The sequence below is a fragment of the Puma concolor genome, chromosome D1 (genome assembly GCF_028749965.1).
Source record: "Puma concolor isolate L17-30 chromosome D1, mPumCon1.1.hap2, whole genome shotgun sequence".
Lineage (NCBI taxonomy): Eukaryota > Metazoa > Chordata > Mammalia > Carnivora > Felidae > Puma > Puma concolor.
Window position 1 is genome coordinate 96851786 of NC_141676.1, and position 16057 is coordinate 96867842.

Consider the following 16057-nt stretch of genomic DNA (forward strand, 5'->3'; position numbering starts at 1 on the left):
ACAGGAGCAGGGAGGCCCCCACCTGCAAAAGAGCTGCTGTGCCAGGGGAATGATGTTCTAACATCTCTTCCAATTTAATTTTCCACAGCAGCACTTTCTCCAGGCAAACACGAGAGACTAGTTTCCCGAATCACAGCCCCCAGAGAATGGTAAACAATTGGTCGTAAACAGCTGCAAATGTATCCTCCCAAAAAAGGAAATTGATAAAAAAAAAATTATAATAATAAATTGGATTTACTGCTGATTTGGCTGCCATCCGTTCTTCAAGTTTTAAATTAAAAAAAAAATTTTTTTTTTGTTTTTAAGGAGAAGACAATTGTTATCAATGAAAGTACAAAACACTTCCGTAAACAGAAGAATACCGTGGGGTTATAAATTATGAATAGCAAATGTAATGAGTTTTACTCCATCATCTGAAACCTTAAAAAAAAAAGAGGGAAAGGAAAAAAGGAGTTTATTTCCTTGTGATAAATTTCAAGTATTAGGAAAAGTGCTTTGGAGAGCCCTGGGAATTAATTGGTGCAGACTTTTTAGTTTGTTCCATTTCTAGGTCATTAATTTCCATCTGGCCCCTGGCAATAATAACCCAGAATTGTTGTATTGCATTTGTATTGACTTCCATGGGAAAAAAGTTTGCTTGCGTTCTAATGGAAAAATACCCATATCATCAGTCAATACTATAATGAACAGTGAAGAGTCAATAAAAAGATACTGTGTTTTCCTAAGAGCGTTGAAGCATAAGCCCTGAATTCTGCTTAGGTTGGGTCATTTGGAAATATTTTTATCTATAAAATCAACCCATAATTGAGTAATAGGGATAATATTAGTAGAGATGCTTTGAAATGACAATGGAACTAAGGTTAAACAACTTCTGAGCCAAGAAATTGAATCTGAAACTGTCTACCTTCTATCGCTTCCATAATCATTCCATTATGATTCTCGCTTTACTTTCTAGTTCTTGGGTTAGCCTGCTTCCCACAGGTTGAAGTTTCTAGAGGGCAGTGACTATGTCATATTTCTCTAAAATTCATTCCTTACAGAAGCTATCACAGTGTGAGCTTGAAAAGTAATGGTTTAATGCCAGCTTTCATGATGGCACCATAATGCCGGCGATGGGCAGATGTCTTTGGTCTCCTGTTGTTAATAAGAATACTGAGAGACAGGAGGGAAGGCACTACGTTGAATCAATGATAGAATAAAAGACCGCTGTTAAGCAACATGCCCTGATTTCATCCTTCAGGCCAGAAAGTGATACTTGGAAGTTTTGCCCAAGTTCTTACCTTTCGGTAAAGTGATGGTCTAGACAGGAAGCCTGTATTTGGGGAAATAGAAGCAGTGATATGTATCGGTAGCCTGTTTGTGAATGAATGGCTTCCATTTTAAAGATATCTTTTTCTCGAGATGCATGCTTTTGAGTGAAATTGCGTTATTTGATTCTTACAATGTAAAAAATTATAACGAGGGGCGCCTGGGTAGCTCAATCAGTTAAGCGTCCGACTCTTGGTTTCAGCTCAGGTCACGATCTCACAGTTCGTGGGTTCAATCCCCGCGTTGGGCTCCACGCTGTCATCCCTGCTTGGGATTCTCTCTCTCTCTCCTCTCTCTCTGCCCTCCCACCCCCACCCCCACCCCACATACTCTCTCTCTCTCTCAAAATAAATAAATACATTAAAAAAAATTGTAATGAAATACAGTATGACTTCTTAGCATATGCTATAAAGAATTGTATCTCCTAAGATCAGTTTACTCCTGTTGAGAATGTAATATCGGCCAACTGACCTACCACAACTATAAATGCCTGGGTTGCAGATGGAAAGGGCTGCGTTGGAGACATAGGCTGTTTTTGTGACTCTGCTCCAAGCCTTGCCTTTAGCTTGACCAGCTCATTTCTCTTGCAGTGTTACCATGTGGACCCCTTGTTTAGTTTTGAGACAGGAAGTCTTTGTAGAAAGGAAGAATGGCTCCAGTGAGAAGCCACAGGCCCACACTGCTTCAGCTGCGGTGCTTAAAAATACTGTTCACTGTGTCAAGGGCCCGCTAAAGGGTAGAAGAGGAAGACACCTGTACCTGACTTTTCATGGGACGCCTTCTGAGGGAAAGTTCCCCAGGATTCTCTCATTGCCACTGCACGCTGAGGGGGAACTCTTCTTTACATTTTCTTTTTCATCTAAGTTTTGGAGTCCAACTTTCACCTTCTTTGTCAGAGGGATGGGGTGTGGGTTACCTTCTTTGTTCACCACTTCCTCCCCTGTAGGCTCTAAACATGTCTATGCTTGTGCACCCTTCCTTGGCCTTTCTTATGTAGATCCTGAGGGCTGCGTCCCCTTCCTAGTGCTCCCCAGCTGGGCCTCAGGGTTCCAGTCTGCAGGTTAGCACGCGACACGGCTCCACAGATACCAGGGAGCAAAGCTTGGCAGTGAATGGCTGTGGCGTTTCTCCTGGGAGGTCACCGCTTACTGTTAGTAGGTCGTGTCTACTGAGTGGATTATTGACTTCTGACCAGATCCATCCATCCATGTAAGGCCACGTGTTATGAGGCTGCTAGTTGACTCTGGGCTCATAGATCGGGACTGGTTTATATATGGAAGTAGAACCTGTGACCTTCACCATCGTCTCCACCCCCAACCTCACGAACTAATTGTCCTATCAGTGGAATGGCCACACGCCAAAGCCTATGTGACCAGCCCTCAGGCAAAAGGGCAAGCATCAGTGACCACCACCTACGCAGGCATCCACGGATAAGGCCTGTGCAGTGCCTAAGATTCCTTGATGTCCCCCCGAGATTTTGGGAGTTGCCATGTCTGCTCTCCCCTTTACTAGGGGCTATCATGTAGATCGAAGAACGAATAAGATGTTCTTTCTTGTTCTTACCTTAGTAGCCCAGTTATTGCATGCGGCACATTTTAAAACGCCAGAACCGAGCACGTCTGTCCTGCAGGGACCCAGACTCATCACGCCCCATTGGAAATCATCATCTCTCACGTCCCCCTATGCTCCAGACACGTCTTACACAGATACGCCACCTGCTCTGTCCCAGCTCTTGCTTGTGTTAACTAATGTCGTCGCCAGCCACTGCCAGGTTCAGGGTCAAGAAGATACTTTACCTTCATGCTGTTCTGTCATCCTGGATACATTTCTTATCCCCTCCAGGACTCAACTCAGATTATCCGGCTTTTGTCGAACCTGCCTAATGAGTCTTTAGCCTCCTCCTTCCATCACAATGACCTGCCCTCTCCTCTAAGACCCTCAAAGTTTCTGAATGGACTCTTGTTATAGCACTTGGCACATTACTTTGTAGTTATTTGGTTACAAGTATGTCTCTGTGTGTAGATTGCAGACTTGTCGTGGAAAGGTTGTTTGCCATTCATTCATTTTACAGTCCCAGGGCCTTACACAAAGGAAGATTTTAAGTATTAGCTGAGTCAGTAGCTAAAAAGATGAAGAAATGTATATATTCATGACTAAACACTATAACAGGATATAAGCTTAGCTCTGTTATTGTTATGTTGCATAGAAAAGCTTGAGTTAAATTAACACCAGAGCCACAGAATGAATTGTCTCAAATCAGAGCCCTATTTACACGACTATTATGCGGTAGTAGACAAAAAAGTGCTTCAATTTAGATCGTTATGAAAAATGCTTACTATTTATTTTTTTGAGATAGAATCAACAGAGAAAGTTACGAGGGTGACAATGAATCTGGCTCGGCCCAAATTAAATTATTTCCAATATGGCTTTCTTTTCTTTTTTTTTTTTTTTTTAAACGTTTATTTATTATTGAGAGACAGAGAGACACAGAGCATGAGCAGGAGAAGGGTAGAGACAGGGGGAGACACAGAATCCGAAACAGGCTCCATGCTCTGAGCTGTCAGCACAGAGCCCAACGTGGGGCTCAAACTCACAAACTGCAAGATCATGACCTGAGCCGAAGTCGGTCACTCAACCAACTGAGCCACAGGCGCCCCTCCAATATGGCTTTCAAGAAAGCCATACCCTCCACTAAAGACCAGAATAGCGGGAGTCTCATCATCCACAGTGTAGGTGAATGGGATGAATTTTGAAAAATTGTTCGTTCTTGAACTGCGTTTTACCCATCCTAAAGGCTCTTTATGTGAGTGGTAGCCTTGAAAAGAGGGAGGCTCTGAGATTATGGGACTTTTCTTGTCTATAATTCTTGGCGGCCTTAGTTAGAAGTTGCCCTGGTGGAAGCAGGTGCAGTGATCTTCCCATAGTTCATAGCTAAAAACAGCCTGCAGTGTCCAGTGTTGCCAGAATTGATGATTTGCTGCCTTTTTTTGCCAATAGGAAAGCAACACGACCAGCCCCTTTCCTATTTGGGACTCTGATGGGCCTGAGCAAGGTGAGGTCAGAGGGGACAGTTTGTGCTTAATACCATTAAGTCTAGATCCCTTCTGGGTGGCCCTTTGGGTGAGTTTCCAGGTTGGGATTTTTCTTTTTTTTTTTTTAATTTTTTTTTTTTTAACGTTTATTTATTTTTGGGACAGAGAGAGACAGAGCATGAACGGGGGAGGGGCAGAAAGAGGGGGAGACACAGAATCGGAAACAGGCTCCAGGCTCTGAGCCATCAGCCCAGAGCCCGACGCGGGGCTCGAACTCACGGACCGCGAGATCGTGACCTGGCTGAAGTCGGACGCTTAACCGACTGCGCCACCCAGGCGCCCCAGGTTGGGATTTTTCAATTACACATCTTCCAAACTGTATAGATCAGTGGCTATCAAACTTTTGATCTACATTAGGAAACACTTTCTATCACAGCCTGGTAGAAAGACACACACACACACACACACACACACACACTCTAAATGTTTCATTAGAAAATACATAAGTGCTGCGTAAGCTGATTGACTACCTGTGAAAACTTAGGCGGGTTATCTAACTTCTTTTAAACTCTCTGTTCTCATGTAAATTAGGGATATTAAATGTTTGTTTGTTTTTGGGAGCGAGCAAGTGGGGGAGGGGCAGAGAGAAGGGAACAGAGGATCTAAAGCAGGCTCTGCACTGACAGGCTGAGGGCAGGGAGCCCGATGTGGGGCTCGAACTCACGAACTGCAAGATCATGACCTGAGCCGAAGTCAGAGGCTCAACAGACTAAGCCACCCAGGTGCCCCAGGGATATTAATACCTCAGTATCTTTGCTAGGATTAGATGTAACTGATAAAAGTGCCCAACACTGTGCATGGCACAGTGAATAGCTTTTTCTACCGTCTTTATAAATAGTATTTGAATAATTTACATTCTAAAAAAGTTGTCTCAGGTTTACCTTAAGACGTGATTATTACTGCCTTTAAAAACTTTTTTTGTGTGGTACTTTTCTGAGGCAATAACTTGAATCCTCAAAAAATTAAGGTCTGTTAAAGGCTTCAAACTTTGGGATAATTGAAAAAACATTCTAATTTTATCTATCTAAATGTACTTCTCCTGAATGTTTGAGCTGTTCTTTAAGCCACTTATTGAAGAAACTAATATTATTACCAATATTGAATTCATATTATGTGCCTCAGGGTAGAGGGACCAAAAAAGAAAGCACTTCATTTAATTGTATAAAGTAGGAAATTGAAGGACTATGTAAAATAGGAAATCGAGTTTTTTAAAATAATGTCATTCAGATGCGGTTGTATCGTGAATGTAGATTGGAAGGACAGGTGCATTACCTGAAACGTAACTACAGTTCAGCTCAATATTTGCAAACAAACACAGCCAGCAATACACTTCTGCATAGCTTCTTTTGCAAGAATTTGGTACAGCTTGCAATCAGAGATTTAAAGACACCTATATCCTGCCTCCCGTTTGAGCACGCTAAAAAGGTAACAATAGTTTTAATTTTCCTATTGCTACATTAGAATTAAGTGAGCATCAAAAATCAAAATGGGAAATTATAATAAAATGTAGAGTATAATAGGGGCACCTGGCTGGCTCAATCGGTTAAGTGCCCGACTTCCGCTCAGGTCATGATCTCGCCTCCAGCCCTGCGTCAGGCTTGGTATTGACAGCTCGGAGCCTGGAGCCTGCTTCGAATTCTGTGTCTCCCTCTCTCTCTGCCCCTCCCCCACTCATGCTCTGTCTCTCTCTCTCTCTCTCTCAAAAATAAAAACATAAAAAAATTAAAAGGTAAAGTATAACTGACTCCAAAAATAAGCAGGAACTTTTCATGAGGCTCATTAATATCTCGGAACTAATTAAGAGTTGTATAGCTAGCCTTTGGCATTTTCAAAGTGCTTTCACGTTTGAAATTTGATCCTTGTAAAAATGTGAGTTGGTTGGCCCAGCATTTTTAATCGTTCTTCGTTTCAAGATACAGAAATTGAGTTTTCTTTTATTAAATGTTTATTTATTTTTGAGAGAGAGAGCGCGAGCATGGGAGGGGCAGAGAGGGAGGGAGACACAGAATCCGAAGCAGGCTCCAGGCTCTGAGCTGTCAGCACAGAGCCCGATGCGGGGCTTGAACCCACGGACCGCGAGATCATGACGAGCCAAAGTCAGACGCTTAGCGGACTGAGCCTCCCAGGCGCCCCCAGAAATTGAGTTTTTAGAGAAATTATCTGGCTAAGGCTTATTCAGTGAGGAAGTTTTTAAAATCCAAAACTGATGCCCTTTCAACTGGTCGACCCTTACAACACAGAGCCTAAGGAGCCTGTTTGTTACATTTTGCCGTAACACAGATCCCACAGAGACACATGCTACAGTGACCCTTTTCCATCCCGGTTAGCAATTGAACAACAGGTTAAATAAAGCAGTAACATCCCTCCCTGTGAGATCTTGGTGTACCTTGGAAAGCATTAACATATTTACCTGGGTTGCCTTCTGTGGTAGGTCCACTGTGAATGCAGCTGACTGATGGGTAGATTTGGTAACATACCAGGTCGACTGAGTGCCATAAAAAATGAGCTCTAAGGGCTTACCTTGTAAGGGGAAGCAAGCCAGCAAGCTGCAAAGTCTCCACCACATACTGTGCCGGGCTGTTGTCATACTTCGTCAACTTCCTCTAGATTCTGAAATAAATGGAGCAGAGTGGTTTCTTTTGAAGGGGGAGAGGCAGGAGCTTTGTGACCTCACGTGTCTCACCGCCCCCATTGGCTCTGGAAGCCCCCTCTTAGTTCGCTGCCCCCAAAATACCTCCAGGTGGAACATTTAGGGGACCACATGTGTCATCGCGATCGTGGAGAGGTGTGAGTGATGTGTTGGTGGCACAGATCACTCTGCCACACGTGGGAAGTACTGGTAAATCTACTAGTTGTGAGGCTTTTTTGGGGGAGGAGGGGTGGGAGAGAGATTAAAATTTCCCCGTGTAGTGACGTAATCTTATTTTTACTTTTCTAGTGTATTGACGGTGATAGACGATTTATTTTATTTGTTTTTATTTATTTATTTTAATTTACATCCAAGTGAGTTAGCATCTAGTGCAACAGTGATTTCAGGAGTAGATTCCTTAATGCCCCTTCCCCCTTTAGCCCATCCCCCCCTCCCACCACCCCTCCAGGAACCCTCTGTCTGTTCTCCATGCTGAGCCTTTGTGAATATTTTGTTTCTAATTCTGACAATAATGTATAATGGTTTTCAGGGGCTAGAATTCAGTCACGTTATTTGATCATTTAAAAAATCTTCATCCATCCACCCATCCATCCAGCCATCTCTGCATCTATCCAGCCATCTATCTAGTATGTATTGTTCCAAGATATCGCATATAAAAGATAAATTCCTTGCTTTCAAGGAGAATATGATCTCGTAGGGGGTGACAACTGGCAAATGAACTATTTTGGTATTGAACTGTCATTAATTGGGCAAATTGAGATACGTTATTTCATTTTTTCCAGGACACACAGCCAAGTGCTTATGGTTAGACTTCTGGTTCGAAAATAGTCTAGTCTGCAATGTTTGACAAATTATAAAGGAAATAATATTTTCTGGTTTTAATTAAAATGAGTCTTGATGGGATGCCTGGCTGGTTCAGTTGACAGAATATGCGACTCTTGATCTTGGGGTCATGAGTTCAAGCCCCACGTTGGGTGTAGAAATTACTTTAAAAAATAATAAAGTTTAAAACCAACAAACCTGAGTGCTGCTATTCTGTAAATGTGTTGATACTTTGGGGAGGGAAAATTCTATCCACCGAAAATGTTTTTCAAATATTTAACCTATTTTAACGGGTAGAAACAGATTGAAAAGAGGAGAGAAAATTGTATTTGTTGTAGGGCGTAACATGATATAATGGGATGTTTCTCGAATTGCATGATGATAAAAATGCCTTGGGCCTCTAGCCAAAAAAGGCAGTTTGCTAGGGTCAGCCCCAGACGGATTAAGTCAGATTCTCACTTGAATCAGGAGCTACCTGTGTGTTTAACAAGCTCTCCAGGGTGTCGTAAGTCAAGTTTGAGCAACACTGACAGTGTTCTGGAACAGAAATCAAGACATGTGGGAGCTAGCCTTCACCCTGCTACTAGCCGGTGTGGCTAGGGTCCTAGACGATTCTCCATAAATTGCTTGTTGACTATATTGACATATATTGACTTGCTTATGGAAGCAGGGAATGGATAGGTTGCATTGTACCATTTTTTATTTTATTCTTTTTTAAGATTTTATAGGGAGTACGAGCGGTGGAGAGGAGCAGAGGGAAAGTTGGCAGGCTCTGTGCTCAGCGCAGAACCCAGTGCAGGGCTCGATCGCACGACCCTGGGATCACGACCTGAGCTGAAATCAAGAGTTGGACGCTCAGCAGACTGAGCCACCCGGGTGCCCCTTATTATACCGTTTTTAAAATAGAGAATTAAGGAGTTTGCTAGACGGGACAGTCAGTGGCAGAGCTGAGAAGACAAACCAAGACTTAAGTCTTTGGTCTGATTTTTATTTTTTTTCCCACATGAAATTCTCTCCAGTTACTTCCAGTTTTTGTATTTAAGGCTGTGTGGTGTCTGAGCATCTGATTTTCCTGTTGCTGCCATGTCCTTGCTTTAGGGTGATGCCTTATGTTTACAGCCTGTCTCCTACCCCCTTAAGAAAGCCCAAGGAACATGTGTAAGGCTCTCTGTGGGCCTCCCATGGGAGGTGTGAATTGCTTATGGTTAGTTTCTCACATTTTCACCTGGAAGAGTGCTGTTCCGTACAGGATTTTCTAACACTTCCTCTCAAAGCACCGAGGGAAAGAAGTTTACTTCCGGTCTCGTGTCACATGGGCCATCATGGAACCAGCATCATGTCTGGACCTAGATACTGATTTTCCAGATCATGAACACATCGTCTAACATGAATGTGTGAGGAGGGCCAAAACCACTTTTACAGGAAACAAGTAAACATGTCATCATGGGACGTTTCATTTTAAGCCAGTGGAAAAAAAAAATCATGGTCCAGCTCTGGATTAAATTCAGGTAGAATTAATCACTCTGAAGGGTCACTCTGCTTCTCTCTTTCCCAGTGGTGGTTTTCTGTAATTTTCTCTGTTGGGTAAAAATGTATGGAAACATGGGTGAAAACAGAATGAACATAGGACTCAGGTGACCAGAGAATAAAATATCCTGACATTGAAACTAAAATTACAGTGTAGTCCGAAATATACTCATGCACTACATTGAAGGCCATTCACACCCTGGCCCCAATCTACTTTTCAACCCCCTTTTCTACCCTGGCCCAAAAAATACTTCTAGAAAATTCTTGCTGTATTTCAGGCATACAATACATTTTTTTGTAGCCGTAGTCTTTTTTATTTTTTTATAATGTTTTTGAGGATACTAGCTTTATTTTTTTAGAGAGAGAGAGAGAGAGAGAGAGAGAAAACACCAGTGGGGGAGGGGCAGAGAGAAGGAGACAGAGGACCAGAAGTAGGCTGACAGTGGAGAGCCTGATGTGGGGCTCGAACTCCCAAACTGTGAGATCATGACCTGAGCTGAGGTCAGACGCTTAACCAACGGAGTCACCCAGGTGCCCCTTTGTAGTCGTAGTCTTACTGGGTCAGAGTTCATACTGCCCTCTCTGCCAAAAATTGCCTTTGTTCTCTGGGGAGATTCTGGTTATCTTCCAAGGCCCAGATCAAATCAGGGAGGAGTAGTGATAGCGATTAAGAACATGGATTCTGGAGCCAAAGCCTCAGTTTCCTCACCTGTGAAATGGGTATAATGACAGCACCCACTTATATGGTTGCTGTAAGAATTAAATTAATGTACGTAGTGCCTGGCACATAGTTAGCCATTACTAGCCTCAGTACTCCTAGAAAGAAGTCACCTCTCCGCTTTTCTTTGCCCCATGAGAGCTTTTCTTTTTCTTTGTTATTATACTGGTTTTTATCGTGACTTGCATCATGTGTCTTTGAATACGCCTCTGTCTCCCTTGGTGGACTCCAAACTTCCCGAAAACAGGGTTTGTTTCTCTCTACCTTGGTGTCCCTGAGGCCTGCTGGCACGGGTCCTTTCCCAGCAAAAAATGTTTTTAAAAATAGCCTTCTTGGGGCACCTGGGTGGCTCGGTTGGTTAAGCATCCGACTCTCGATTTCAGCTCAGGTCGTGATCTCACGATTCGTGGGATCGATCCCATGTTGGGCTCTGCACTGACCATGGAGCCTGCTTGAGAGTCTCTCTCTCCCTCTCTGCCCCTCCCCCACCCATGCTCTCTCTCTCTCTCTCTCTCTCAAAAAATAAACAATAAAAATAATAAAAATAGTTTTATTGAGGTGTAATTGACATAAGGAGCAGTATGTATTTGAGGTGTACAATTTGATAAATGTTCACGTGTGCATATGCCCGGTCACGATAGCGAACATCCCCATTACACCTACAAGTTTCTTCCTGCGTGTTGTAACCCGCTCCCCTGTCCCCCCCATCACCTCCCACCTTGAAGCCGCCACAGATCTGCTTTCTGTCTCCATCAATTAGTTTTAATTTTCTAGAAGTTACATAAATGAGATCATATAGTGTGCACTTCCTTTTATCTTCTTTTGCTCGGCATATTTTGAGGTTCATCTGTGATGTTAGCGTGTGTTGAGGGTTCATTCATTCTAGGGGCTGAGAAGTGGCTCATTCTATAAATGTACCATGGTTTGTTTCCCTGTTCACCTGTAGCTGAATTTCAGGGTTGTTTGCCATAGTAGAGGTTTTTTTTTGTTTTTATTTTTAAACTATTTTAAAGTTATTTATCTTGAGAGAAGAGAGAGAACAAGCAGAGAAGGGGCAGAGAGAGAGAGGGAGACAGAGAATCCCCAGCAGCCTCCGTACCGCCAGCACAGAGCCCAGTTTGGGGCTCAAACTCACGAACCGCGACATCATGACCGAGCCGAAGCCAGGAGTTGGATGCTTGACCGACTGAGCCCCCCAGGTGCCCCTATCATGGTGTAGTTTTTAAATAATTATTTAGAGTCACCCCAGAACTGATTCAATGTAATAGACAAAGAGAACCTAGTATATTCCCATATTTGCTTCTCATGATCTCATTCAGACCAAAAAGTTCAAGTTAGTTAAATTAAGTGCTGGTCCTCAGTTGGCACTTGGGGTGTATACTCTGACGTGCCCCCCAGATTCTCCCTTGATCCCCCAGCAGCTGAAGGGATGGGACATGCCAGCTGGGTCTGGGAATTGCTCTCGGTGGGATAGACCCATCTCACCCAACATCCTCCCTCCAGCATGGGGCACTCAGGAAGGGACTTAGCGGTTCTGTCCTCTTTGTCCCAAGACGGAGCCGCTCCGAAGGGAAACATTCTAGCTCCCGACCTCTCTGCAGGATCCGGATCCGGAGAGGCCTTTGTCGTCCCTGTGTTTCACTCCAGTATCTTGCTTTGCTCGATCTTGCTTCCTTCACAAGTGTCCTCCCCAAAAGCATCTCCCATAAACCTGTGCACACAAATCTTCTTTTTGCTCTCAAACCTCAAAGGATGTTTGACTTCTCATTCTTCCGGAGCATTAAGGGAGACCCCGCTTTATTTTTTTAATGTTTGTTTATTTTTGAGAGAGCAGGGGAGGGGCAGAGAGAGGGGGACAGAGGATCCAAAGTGGGCTCTGTACTGACGGGCTGACAGCAGCGAGCCTGATGCGGGGCTCGAACTCACCATCCGTGAGATGATGACCTAAGCTGAAGTTGGATGCTCAACCGACAGAGCCACCTGGGCGCCCCTAGGAGACCTTGCTTTAAATTGCACTGTGGGCGATGATGAGTGTATCTTTTTCACCCACCGGTGTGATATCTAACTTGTCACAGACCTTGACACACGTCACCACAGTCCAGTGGTCTGAGGTTTAAAATGGCCCGTGGGGGCAGTGCCGGAAGGCAGGCCGGTGACCCTGAGTGACACACAGTTGTGGTTTGCTCGGTTCTTTCCACCCCCTCTCCACCCCCACTTCACCCTGCAGCCCACAGGGGGTTCAGCAGAAGGTGGCTCTGGTGGCTGCTTAGCCGGGTGGAAGGAAAAGACGAGGTTGGAGTGCGGTGGTCACGGGGTGACCTGTTATCTGTACTCTGATGGGACAGGGTCTGCTGGCCACCTTGCGTGTGGGAGGCCTTGCAACTGACAGCCAGCGGGTCATTTTGATCTTCATTTAATGAAATCCTCCTACTGTGTTCCAGCACTAATAGGAAGTCACATTTCAGGGGGTGGGGGCGTGGGGACAGATTTTAGAGAAACGGACAGACATCTCTTTCCTGCCATCGCCTTGGTCAACGTCGGTTTTCAGAGGGAGGGGGAAAAAAAAAACTGAAAAGGGAGACATTGATGAAGTGCATGAAAGGTGGCCTGTTTAAAGGGTCAGAAGCGAGACGGGATTTCCCCACGTGTAGAAGCCACTGGGCTTTTTGCTGCAATTAACAGAGGGCCTAAACTTTCTTGACATTTCACGGCTGCTGGGAGGAACCCATGGCCTTTCCCAAGGTCAAGGCCAGAAGTGGCCTCACCTGCGTTTCCCAGCAGATGCCTTGGGTGGGTAGTTCACACCTGCTGTAGGGAGTCTACAGCTCTGTTGTAGACACACAGGGTAGCTGCGGAGTTTCTCAAGTTGGGCAGCAGCCGTTGTAGTTGAGAGAAGGCTTTTATAGCAGCAGCAGAGCTTAGTGGGATGGGGTGGGGGTGGGGTAGGAGGCAGGCGGACAGACCTGGACTGTCACCTGGGCCCCGTCACTAGTGGCTGTGGAGCCCTGAATAATGTACTTGCTTCTTGGCGTCAGTTTCCTCATCTGTAAAATGGGGAGAATTATAGCATAAGGTGACTGTGTGGTATGACTCAGAGACGGTATCCCAAGTGCCTAGCACGGAGGCCCATAAAAGATCTTCCATCGGTCTGGAGACTGCAGGGGGCTGGGGCTATATTCCATGCCCCCAGGAACCACCGGAGGTTAGATGCAGCTGCAGAAGGAGGGAGTCTGCCAAGCCTTTGTTCTAAAGACTTCTGCCTAGAATTGAATCACGTGGATCATTTCTGGAAACACACACACACACACATACACACACACACACACAAAACCCAAGTAAGAGTTGATTTCACAAGGAAACTGTGGTTTGGGGTAATGCACCACCGAACAGCCAGTGTGCCAGCTTTGGGCCTCAGCTCACATCTCTCTCCCGGGACAAAGGAGTTCCCTGGGGGTCCTTGGTCCCACAAATGAGGGGATTGAATGAGAGCAGTGGTTCCCAAACGGTACTTCGAAGAAACTGCGTATCTGCTAGGTGCCTCCGGGCCGGGCAATATGTTCCTTAAAGTTTCTTTACAAAAACGTTTTAAGCGATTAGTCCAGGCTTCGGAACCAGGTTGACTTGGCTCGAATGTCAGCTCTAACGTGTACTAGCCATGGGACTTTGGGTGAGTTATCGCACCTAAGACTCCGTTTCCTCCTCTGTAAACTGGAAATAACAAGATTGAAGAACGCTTATGTCTGGTCAGTACTTAGAAAAGTGTTAGGTACACATAACCACTCAACAAATGCTATCATTTTGCCAGCCTCTGAACACCACCAATCCATTAATTTGTTATGCCCGGTAAACTAGTTTCTGGGCTGGATTCCTTGGGCTTCGAATCAAACCCGAAGATTTCACCGTGGTCTACGACAGGGGTTGGCGAACTTTTCCTATAAAGCACCGAGCAGCCTTAGGCTGTAAGCGAATGAGCATTGGCTGTGTGCCAATAAACTTTATTGATAGGCCCTGGAATTTGGATTTTATATAATTAGCATGGGTCATGAAATAATATTTCTCTTTTGATTTTTTTTAAGTTTATTTCTTTTGAGAGAGAGAGAGAGAGAGAGAGAGAGAGAGAGAGAGAGAGAGAATCCCAAGCAGGCTCCATGCTGTTAGCAGAGCCCAGTATGGGGCTCGATCTCTCGAACCATGAGATCATGACCCGAGCCTAAATGAAGAGTTGGACGCTTACCTGACTGAGCCCTCCCCCCCCCAAGGGGCCTCTCATTTGATGCTTTTTAACCACTTAAACTTATAAAAACATTCTTGTTTCTCCCTACTTTCTGCCATGCTTACTAAGTTTTAAAGCTCTCTGACCCCTTGTGTTCTCACCCAGCTAACTCCTTTTCACTTGGGGGCATCTGCGATCCTTCTGCCTTCCTGGAGCCTCCTCAGTTAGCTCTTGACCCTGACCAGCTTCTACTCAGCCTTAGCCGGGAGTTTCATTGCCAGCTTGCTGGGGGACCCCATACGTGACCTTATGTGACGTATGCCTTGCCCCACATCCCTCCCGGAGTTACTGTTGTATAATGCAGTTTTCTTCTTAGACAACATCGATCAACATCTGTAATTATCTTGTTTATGTATTCACGGTCTCTCTGCTCCATAAGAGCAGGGATCTTGCTGTATTTGCTACTGTAGCACCAGCCGGCCACCCTGCGAAGAAAGTAGCATCTAATCAATATGGTGGAACGATGAATGAACCTCTGGCCCCAGTGTCTTCATTTTTTTCACACAGTGAGTTAATAATGCCTGATTTCCTTACCTTGTAAAATTATGAGGCTCCAATGCCAACGTGTTTGTTTTTAAGACTATAAAGGGTGACACAAAAAAGGAAGGTGGTAAACCATTAAGGCAGCCTCTTCGTCAAACTCCGGAATTCAACCAACACACCCCCTTGCACCATTCTGACCGCGGAAGCCAATTTACGGGGATAACAGTAACGTGAGACTGGTATGCATGAGGCTACTTATAGTCCTTGCCCCTGATATTTTCCACAGATATGAAAACGGCTACATGTGTGATTTTACTCTTGGCTTTAGCAAAAGCAATTGTTTATTTATTAGCAAGTAGTGTCTTCTTCTTAGCATGTCCTATTAGGCTTTTAATTTACTTACCTAATTTTTTTAATGTTTATTTTTGAAAGAGAGTGAGTGTGAATGGGGGAGGAGGAGAGAGACAGACAGAGAGAGAGAGAGAGAGAGAGAGAGAGAGAGAGAATCTGAAATAGGATCCAGGCCCTGAGCTGTCAGCACAGATCCCGATGCGGGGCTCGAACTTGTGGACTGTGAGATCATGACCTAAGCCCAAGTCAGATGCTTAACCGACTGAGCCCCCCAGACGCCCCTAGGCTTTTCATACTCATTATCCCATTTCATACAACCATGCCGTAAAAACTTATGTGCCCATTTCGCAGGGGCAAACAGTCCAAGGGATCTAGCAAGCAGCTAAGCCTGGATAGCAATAACCCAGCTCTGACCCCAGAATGAGGGCTTCCTCTGTGGTACAGCATGACGTTCTTCTCCAATGATAGGCTGTGTTGATTCTCCTTCTCAATGTACGACTGGCACCCGGTGATCTACCTAAACCTGTTTCTTTTCATGGTCAGGAGTAAGCCATCTGGGTTTTACAGGTTGATTTCTGGCAAAATGAAGTATTCTGTTCCTTCAGGAGGAAGACTGTTTTTTAGTCTTTAAAGAAAAAAAAAAGACATTTCGTTGATTGCAGCTTAAATCCAGAGCATATGGATTCATTCTCTCTGGATGTGCAGGCAGCCTTTCCTTCCATCACAAGAGGACAAAATGAGTTAGGGCGTCTGTCAAGCAGAGAACGACCGAGGACGAGCCACAAGGCTAAACACACCCGGTCTTTTGTCTGATAGCAGCAGGAGCTGCTGTT

The 16057-nt window shown here is 44.7% G+C and overlaps 1 protein-coding gene across 1 annotated transcript in view; it reads right to left on the reverse strand.

Annotated features, from left to right (window-relative positions):
• The window catches only part of CRTAM (cytotoxic and regulatory T cell molecule), a 28221-nt gene extending 21156 nt beyond the window's left edge, over positions 1–7065 (reverse strand). The window contains exon 1 of the mRNA XM_025929058.2: positions 6921–7065. Within this exon, the coding sequence (XP_025784843.2) occupies positions 6921–6987 (67 nt within the window). The 5' untranslated portion in view covers positions 6988–7065. The remainder of the gene's footprint in view (positions 1–6920) is intronic.
• Between the last annotated feature and the right edge of the window lie 8992 nt (positions 7066–16057).